This window comes from Physella acuta, unplaced genomic scaffold, assembly GCF_028476545.2.
Source record: "Physella acuta isolate Inbredline_101_S28 unplaced genomic scaffold, ASM2847654v3 ptg001354l, whole genome shotgun sequence".
NCBI lineage: Eukaryota > Metazoa > Mollusca > Gastropoda > Physidae > Physella > Physella acuta.
Window position 1 is genome coordinate 102,405 of NW_026732869.1, and position 9,705 is coordinate 112,109.

Here is a 9,705-nt window from a genome sequence, read left to right on the forward strand (position 1 = left end):
ATAGAAGAACTTGTAAATTCATTTTAAGATTGGTGGATGGTATTGTGTGATATGTGACAACCAAGGAGGCCTAGTGAAATCATTCTCAAATGCTGGTGTTTCATTCAAATCATCCATCTCTTCATTTGCTTCAACTGTATACTAGCTGTACACATGCATGAAAATAACCTGACATCTGTATCAATAAACTGACCAGTAAAAGAAGAATCATCCACTTTGTTGAAATATTTCTCATGCTATTGATCATTGTGGTTACCCCAGTAGTAACTATATATAATTAAAATTCATTTAAAATATAATGAATGTCTAATTTCCTTGTTCACCTTATCACTTTCTATGTATTTATTTCACCGCATCTCAAAAATTAACTCATTTATATTAAAAGAAAAACTTCAATAAATTAGTATGAAAATTTTAATATTTTTTTAGTATACAAACATGTAACTGAGATGATTCTACAGCATTTTACAGTCTTATCTTATTTGCAATTATTGTTAATGAAAAGCTAGGACAATTTAAAGATGTGTATCATTAGAAAAATAGTTTAAAAACACAACTCTGAGGCACACAATCAAATAAGTTACACTGACCAACCATCCACACACACTTTAAATTTACTTATTTCATTTCTGGGGAGAGGATAATGTTTTAAGAAAACCTACTTTTTCTAGCTTGAGTTGGGTCGGCAACAGTTTTACCATTAGCAACATAGTTACTGTACTTATACCATAAGCAAAACAGTTACCGTGCTTATGCGATAAACACTTAAGTTACTTGACCGATGAATTTTATACCTGACAAGATTATGAAAATTTACATGTGAGAACAAATGTTATTATAACCTAAACCATTTGACCAGGGGACAAATCTACATCTTCAACCACCATTGATTGCAAACAAACATCATTGTTCTGTAATGCATTATCAATAACTTTAGCTTTTGTACCAAACAAAACTGTTTAAATACTGTTTTGTAATTACAAGCTTTATATTAAATTTAGTGTGGTTCATGTTTATGTCTTACAGTTCAAACTAAGTTAAAAATAGGACCCTCAGAAAAAAAGAATTTTTAAAAAGAATTTTTTAGGCATAAACAAATATGTAAAAAAAAAAAACACTTTAAAGAAAACAACTATAAAAAAGAAGGAAGTAATTCATAGCAATATGCTATGATTTTTTTTTCTAGTAAAGAATTTTTCCCTCTAAAACAAAGGGCTAAAATTATTTTACAAACAAAAACCATGCAGGCGGTGCTACAAATGTTCCCATGCAACACTAGCAAGCCAAAACTTGTATTCAGGTGCTTGTGTTCAGACACCATGGCATCACTCCCAGGACAGAGGCACACAAGTTACAGTATCACACCAGGGGCTAGTAATCCTCGTCAGAATCATCCATGTGTGCTCTACGACGATCAAACTAGAGAAACAATACATCTCTTATTCATGGAATAAAATACATCTTAGAACATAGATCTTGCAAACTTACAGAATTTAACTTGTTTTAATCAAAGAATAAAACGTAAGCCTTTTTCAAATTACAAAATAAAACAGGAGTCATTTAAAACAATTTTATATTCAATTTGATATATAGAATAGTTATCAAACAAATATAATCTATTTAGATTTGAAATAAAAGACCTAAAATAAAACCACAAAATTTAATACATAAAAATGATTAAACAAAATTTAGATTCAAAAATAAATCCCACAGTGTTAACACTAATAGGCTGATCAAACAGCTTACCTTGACAGTTGTCTTCTTCTGTGTTGAATTACTCACTTGCTCCAACAAATCTTTGAGCCGTTCTTCAGACAGCTGAAAAGGTGGATTTATAAATAAAATGCAGCCTTTTTTGCTTATATGTAACAATTTTCTTAAAATTAAAAAGTATATGTATTGTAAGAGGCAAGCTCTATCACCACTTACTTTCTCTGTTAATTTGAAAGACAGATTAGTAATTGTTTTGATAAATTGGTATCAAATTATTTTAATTTTTGAATGTCAGCTTCCTAGTTGGTTAAAAAAATCTGGTAGAGAAAATACTTAAAATGTTTTATCAAAAATTACTTTTTTCTCTACAATTACAATCGTTAGTAATAGTGCAAAATTTAAACTGTAACTGTAATTTGTTTATTATTTTAAACATCTGCATCAATCATATGCTAACTTATTTTTCTCATTGAGGCTGGCAACTGTTCAATATAAACATAACTATGTTTACTAATATGAAATTATGACAGCGGTTAAGATATTACATAAAACAATTACTGACATAGAAAAAAAAAATCATAAACTACAATGGTCAATCCCTTATCATCAATAATGTTTCCTTTTTCTTCTTTGCTGTTCAAAAGATTGATTATGTGTGATAATACTTCTAGGTGGTAGCATTTCTTTCCTGTCTACTCACCTACACATAAACTTGTTTTACAATAGGCAAACATTGATTGAGTGATCGTGTCACATAATACGTGGGATTGATTTCCATGCGAATACAAATAACAGGAATACTGACTAAATTAAAAAAATAACCTAAAGAATGTTCTACCTTTTGACCCTGCAACTGACCAGACCTTGCCATTTGAATAATTAAATTTTCTATCATTTGGGCTTTTTCTGGCTTGGCTACAGCTATTGTGTTTACTGAAACAAAACAGGACAAGAATAAATATTTATTGCAGGCCTACACATCACGATTAATGTAAATGAAATATACACCTGACTATAATATTTACTGATTCAAATTAGGTTGAATAAAAATAACTAGTAAATTTACTGAAACAAATTGAAGTGAATAATAATAAACAGATGCTTAGTTATACAAAGTAAAAACTTTAGATAATAGGGGAGGTAATGCTTACATCTTGTCCTCGCTCCTTGCTCTAACACCTGACCAAGTATGACATTTTTCATCTCTTGCTCCTTGGCTCTCTGATCAGCTTCACCCCCTCCTCCCCCTTTGCCCTGCAAACATAAAAAAAAGTTATGAACAAAAATATTAAGAAATCTTATCAACACATTTAAAGGACAAACCTAAAAGGGTTAAAATATTGTCTACACATGTAACATGAATATTATGGTATGGAGAATAACTGATTTTATCAAATGTTCATTTCATCAAGTTTTATATATTTTTTTTTTACATTAATATATAGACTTAAAGCTACTTCACTGTTTAGTATTCATTATTTCAAATAATCATTAAAAGAACTAAATGCTCTTAAATTGCTTAGAACAAAAGTATGTAAGGTGAATAATATTTGCAACAATGAAGAGCAACTTCAATCAGGGTTCATGCTCCAAAACTAAAAATAAATTCCATGAGTTTTCCAAGAGATTTCCAGGAGTTCTAAATAAATTCCAGGAGATTTTAAAATTAAGAAAGTATTAGTTCATGTGATGGAAAATGTTATAGACCTAGACCCGATAAGTTTAAATTAGAAGGGGTCTACTAATTATTTTAAGCGGTGTTTTGAAACTACTTGAAAAAACATTGGAGCTAAAAATTACCACCTTGATAATAACCAAACCACATCGTTATTTATGCTTTTAGCCTAATTGAAGTAGTTGAGTCAGACTGCTTTTACAATTTGTCACCGGTATCTCTCCCCCCCCCCCCCCCCCCCCCAAAAGAAAAGGTACAAAGGTCGCAGTTATCTCAATTGAGGTCAGAATATAGTAGGCCTAGAGCGCCATCACAGCAAGAGTATCACTGCTATTTAAGATTGGCAGTGACGTCATTTTTGTTTTTCCTAAAAGAAGCTGTATCAAACACGAACCGGGCTCAGCTGATGTATTTGTTCTTCAAAGAACGACATTATTTTATAACAGATCTAATTTTTAGCAAAAATATTTAACTGAAAACATCAGTGAAAAATTCATGAGAATTCCAGGATTTTACAATTTTAAAAATTTCATGCGTTTTCTAGGCTGCATGAACACTGTTCAATCCTCAATACATCGTGAAAATACCACTCCTTGACCTTGATTTTCATTACAGACTGGTTCTTGTTTGAAAAAAAAAAGTTTCCTCGCATGCCCCAACAACGTCATCCAAGGCCAACACCATGGTGGATTTTTTTCCAATGAGAATTTACCCTACCCACCCGCCCCCTCACGGCATACAGCATTTCTTTACAAATCGGGTTAAAATTTCAAGAAGGGTAGAAGACAGTAGAAGGTATTGAAATATAACTAAAAATTATAGTACAGTACAAAATAAATTAGTTATTAACTATTTAGGCCCCTAAATATCGCTAATGATACAAAGGGAGATAGTTTGTCTTGGTTAAGGCACGACACACAACATTGTACATGCATGGTATGTGGCCTAACCGACTGAAAGGAGATTGTTTATATTATTGTTTTTAACTCAATGCAACAAGCCCCCGCGGTAGGTTGAGGCCACGCTGGGGGGACGTTCTGATCGGGATTCAAAGGGATGACGCAAAATATTAAATATTAGATTTAACAGTGTGTGAAAAGGGGTCAGCATGGCCGAGTCTGTAAAGCTCATGGTTGCTAAACTGAAAAGTTTTGGATTCAAACCCTTGGGCAGAAGAGGCTAGACAGCAACTCTTCTTGGAGAGAAAACTCCAAAATCAAACAACTGCTGCCTTGTAGTTTGTTCTTCATTGGACAAAGGCTATGGAAGCAAACCCACAAAGAAAGAAGGCTGAAATCGGAGTCAACGGCCTGTTAGGCCTATATTATATTTTATAACTATATGCATGCCACAAAAAAAAGCGCATGCCGCATAACAAGCAGGTTGGCACATTAGGCCTAAATCTAAGTTTTTTTTAAATAACGATGTACTGATGAAGATGGTAATCTATCGTTTTAGCGTAATCAATTCGGCTGAAGTAGTAATGTAGTTGTAAGGTAACTAATGAATATGAGTTAAATATGAGTATATTTTTGCATATTATGATAAAATACTATAGATAATTGAATAATAAATTACAATTAAAGGCTAAATCAATTAAAATGTCCTGAAATTCACTTTTAACAACGAAGTTCCAGATACTAAATTTACTATTTAAAACAGCGGCCATCTTAAAAACACATTATTTCGAGTAGATTCCCTTTGATTTCTATTTGTATGAAAATGTAATGATTTTCGCTATTAAACACGGGTGCCTGGTTTTCATATACATAGGCTGGAGGGGTTTTTTTCTCTTAAAAATTCCTCCATTTAAAAATTCTATTGACTGACAATAATCATCAGTTCTAGAATTATTGTGAGATGTAACTTTTATAGAAAGCTACGTTTTTTTTTTGTGTAGAGCTACTACTAGATCTAATGTAAATGTTTATTTAAATAATAGTTGGAGCTTATAATTTATTGTTTGTTTGCTATTTCCATTTTATGTGATTCAGTCGTTAATGGCGTCCAGTTTTATGACCTCTATTCACTTCATACCATTTCTTATTTCTTACACACCCTTCCCTAGTAAAACATCGTCTCAAAAGCCAGTTACTACACCCGTTAAGTGTGCCAGTTACTACACCCGTTAAGTGTGCGTTGTCTTTTATGGTAGATCCCCATCAGAGTTTCTTCTAGGCATTTCTTCAGGCGGGCTTTGCCCCCCTCCCCCCTAACGAAATGGATTTTGTGTAGAAAATATATACTTTTACCAGTCAAAATGTCGATACCAAATACCCAAATGCTACTGGAGAGGGGGGGGGGTCTGTCGGGCGAACTACATGCCACCATATTTAATTTAACACCATTATAATGTATCGATTTAAACTTCATTGAGATCTATTCGCCAGACAAAACGTCGCAGAAGTCCCGACAGCGTAGTACTTTTTTTAATTACGGTCTTTTTCTTTAAAATGAACTAGCGGTAAATGACGTTACGCGCGCCGTGAACTTGGTGAGGCTGTTGTTTCTAAGTGGGGGGGGGGGGGGGTGAAACGGCGGTATTAAGACCCAGTATAGGAAAGACGATAGGTAAGGGGTCATTCATAAATGACGTCACGCTTGTTTTGACGATTTTTTTACCCCCCCCCCCCCTCCCCCATTTGAGTGTGACGTCATTTATGGACGACCCCTAACTGATGGATTCTAATTCTCCTACAACTATAGGTCGATCTAGATTTTTTTTTTTACATGGACCCGAACTTTGAAATCTCATTATATAGTGGGTGTTTTTGTTTTTGTAATGATAAATTGTGGGGAGGGGTAAACACCGACCACTGGAAAAATAGGCAGCTAATAAAAGCTGGAAGCACAATGGGTCGACCCTTGAGCTTAAGGTGTTCAGGGCTGGGTAGGCAACACTGGGTGGATGACATCAGGGATTGGAACTAATCAGAGCGGCAGAGGACGGCAATGGGAGAATTATAATGTCTGCTGTGGTGCCCCAACGACAACAATAAGGCTTGAGAGAGGAAGACATTCTTCGCCCCAATACCATTGTGGACTGGTTCAATTTCTGTAGGGAAGACATTGGTGTATATCTAGATCGAAACGCTACCCAAATCGGGGGCTTCGATGCTAACGGCGATTCTGTGATTGTCGAGATTGACGAAACCAAGTATTTCCACCGTAAATACAATCGCGGACAATGGCGTGAAGGACATTGGGTGTTCGGTGGAATCGAGCGAGGATCGGGGCGTTGTTTTCTGGTAGAAGTACCAAATCGCGATGCAGCAACCCTTGAAGCAGAAATACTTCGTCACATTCTTCCTGGGACCCGTATCATGTCTGATGGTTGGGCAGCGTATAGAAACATTCCACAACTAGCCCATGGTATTTACGAGCATGGAGTCGTAATTCATGACCGCAACTTTGTCCATCCACTCGATGCCGAGATTCATACTCAGAATATTGAAAACTTCTGGATGCGAGCTAAGAGGAAGCTTAAGAGACAGTTCGGCACTACTCGTGAGTTGTTTCCATCTTACCTTCGGGAAATCGAATTTCGAAGCCGATTTGCCCATGACAACATTTTTGCTAAGTTTCTGCTCATCATTGCGGAACAATATCCAGTTTAAGAATATTTGTCATGTTTATTGAGTTTGTCTCGTTGTTTATGAATGTGATTATTTGTTGAACTATTTAAGAGTAAGACAGCATCTGAACTAAGTAGCAGATTGTTATCCAGCATTGTTATGACTTTTGTCATTGTTTTTCTAAGTATTTTTATGACTTTCAGTATTGATGTTATCATTATTATGAGTTTGAGTGTTATTACATGAAACTGTTCATTCCACGCTCCGATTTAATAAAATACTATTATTTTTTCAATAAAAATCTATAATTATGCTTTACATGTAGTGCATAATATTGAGAAAAAGCAATTACGCTAAACCGGTAACCCCTCGTTTTTGCGTAGTTGTGATTTTCATCATTTTCGTTTTAGACGTAAATCAATGTCTCAAAAATCATTTACTCATTTAGGTGTGTGATGTTATGTATGATCGATCCTCAAGTCTTTCAGACACATTTTGAATATTTATTGTCAAAATGTCGATATTAAATACTCACAATGAGTGATATGGGACTGTCCATAAATGCTGTCGCATAGGATATGCTACGGGAGGGAGAGGGTCTGTGTCGTCACCTTAGGCGTGTACGTAATCAAGACTTCTATATTGCTAAGTTCAATGACTGTGATAACACCAAACGTTAGTGTTTATGCATACCTTGTTCACAACGAATGATTGTAACTATCGCAAGCCTGCAATCTTTAGACGTGTTAAACGATGTACACACATCATCCCCGCCAAAAAAACCTGCCGACTAACAGGCCCGAACATATATACTCCTCGTGAAAAAAAGGTTTTAACCAGACTGCTCTGCAGATTAAAATCACACAAATTCGTATGGACGAATAAGGTGGGCGGAGAACCGCACGCCGCCATGTTTAATTTAACACCATGTATCGAGCTAGACATCATTCGTTAAACAAAAGTCCAAACAATGTAGTACCTTTTTTTGATTTTCTTAAAAATTACTGCATCTCTTTCTTTAAAATTAGTCCAGCCGTAAATGACGTCACGCGCGCCGTGAAATTGGCGAGGATGTGCCAAATGGGGGATGAAGCGGCGGCGTATTTTTAATTATTTTTTTTGTAACAAAAGATCGTAGGCAGAGATAAACATCGACGAATGAAAAAATCGATTCCCCCTCCCCTAATGGTAACTAAAATACCAGGTGGCTGGTTTAATATCATATAGCAAAGCTCTGCGACACCCCCCCCCCCCCAACCCTAAATCACCATTTCTAACGAAAAAAAACAACCTGTTCTTCATCAATTTTTATTGTATAAAAATATTTCTTTTTAAATTATTTTACCCCTCCTGTATTTTGAGTCATTTATGGACGACCTAATACTGACAAATAAATCAGTGCAAAAAAAGGTTTAAATGTTGGAACTTCGAACAGTTTTTGAAGTCAATTGAAATTTGAAGAAGAGAAGGCGGTCCAATGTCTTACTTATATCAAACAAGGCAGCTAAGAATATAAACAACAAAAGTCAACACAATATACATACAGATAGACATTTTTTTTCAAGGGAAACTACTCTAATTTTGTTTGGAAAGATGGCCGATGTTTTTATGTGCTTATATTTATCTCAAACATCTTGTTTAAAGTCAGTTTCATTTTATTTTAAATTGTTTTGGTCACTTATTGTTATTTTAAATCAATTAGCTGTCATATTTTGTAAAATTTGACATAAATACACTTATTTAAAAAAATATATTCATCCGTCACCTCTCCCGCACATTACTACAGCCGGCCGAATTGATTACGCTAAAGCGATAGATTACCGATGAAGATTACATATTTTCACCAAAATGACGACTTGGCCAACAATAACAGTAGATCTACATAAAACTAAGTAAAAACAGTTGGCTGAATTGAGTTTTTGTTATTTGCTACACCTCACTCTCTTTCCTGTTTCAATAATTGTAAATAAATGTGCGAAGGGTTTTGCTACTTTAGTACTGTAGTCATTTACGTGCAAATTAATTTTTTAAACTGTATAAAAGTAAATCATGAAAATGAAAGTTAAACCTGCTGTTGTTGTAGCTCAGCCATTCGTCTCGCTCGAATCGCTTCCAGTTCTGAGTCCGCCATTCTGTAGAAATTTTTTTGCGTTATGATTCGTAGTAGATTCCCCTGTTTCCAATAAAAACATAGATCTCTAAATTTAATTTCCGGTTACATTTGCCCGAATCAAAATAGGCGAAGCCGCGTAGGCCTAGGGAGCGTTTCGACTAGACGCATATAGGGTTTGGAGGGGGGGGGGGGGGTCATCCATAAATGACGTCACGCTTTTTTTGACGATTTTTACCTCCCCCCTCCCCTCCGTCACACTTCGTCACAAAAAGCCAGACACCCCACCTAAAATGACGTCACACCTCAACCTACAACCCCCCTCAAAATTGCAGTTGAATTTTTTTAAAACATTGATATTTTTCCAAAATCTTGTCTAAACTATTACAATTTATTAAAACAGTTATCTAAAACGCGAAATAACGTCTAAAATTCGTTTTCTAACATTGCTTTTTTATAATGCAAAAATATGACGTCGTAACATCTGACCCCCCCCCCCCTCCCCCTCATCACACATCGTCACAAAATTCCGGACCCACCCTCCCCCTGCGAGTGTGACGTCATTTATGGATGACCCCTTGTCCATACATGAAGTAACACTCGTAGGGGGAGGGGGGTCCTTAATTTTGTGA

At 35.2% G+C, this 9,705-nt stretch overlaps 1 protein-coding gene across 1 annotated transcript; it reads right to left on the reverse strand.

Moving 5' to 3' along the window:
* Nucleotides 1-698: 698 nt before the first annotated feature.
* LOC131926953 (programmed cell death protein 5-like) lies at nucleotides 699-9,131 on the reverse strand. Its single transcript, XM_059282562.1, has 5 exons — nucleotides 9,032-9,131; nucleotides 2,865-2,967; nucleotides 2,552-2,646; nucleotides 1,747-1,818; nucleotides 699-1,419 (listed from the first exon to the last, which is right to left on the reverse strand). Exons 1-5 carry the CDS (start codon nucleotides 9,092-9,094, stop codon nucleotides 1,372-1,374), a joined length of 381 nt encoding a protein of 126 aa, XP_059138545.1. The 5' UTR covers nucleotides 9,095-9,131; the 3' UTR covers nucleotides 699-1,371.
* Nucleotides 9,132-9,705: the final 574 nt, after the last annotated feature.

Bases quoted from the DNA above. Each gene is read 5' to 3' on its own strand.
- LOC131926953 (XM_059282562.1), bottom strand. From the start codon at position 9,094: ATGGCGGACTCAGAACTGGAAGCGATTCGAGCGAGACGAATGGCTGAG. The intron at 2,647-2,864 runs GTAAGCATTACC...GTTTTGTTTCAG, and splicing joins GCAAGGAGCGAGGACAAGAT to TAAACACAATAGCTGTAGCC. The intron at 1,420-1,746 runs GTAAGCTGTTTG...TTGTTTCTCTAG, and splicing joins AGAAGAAGACAACTGTCAAG to TTTGATCGTCGTAGAGCACA.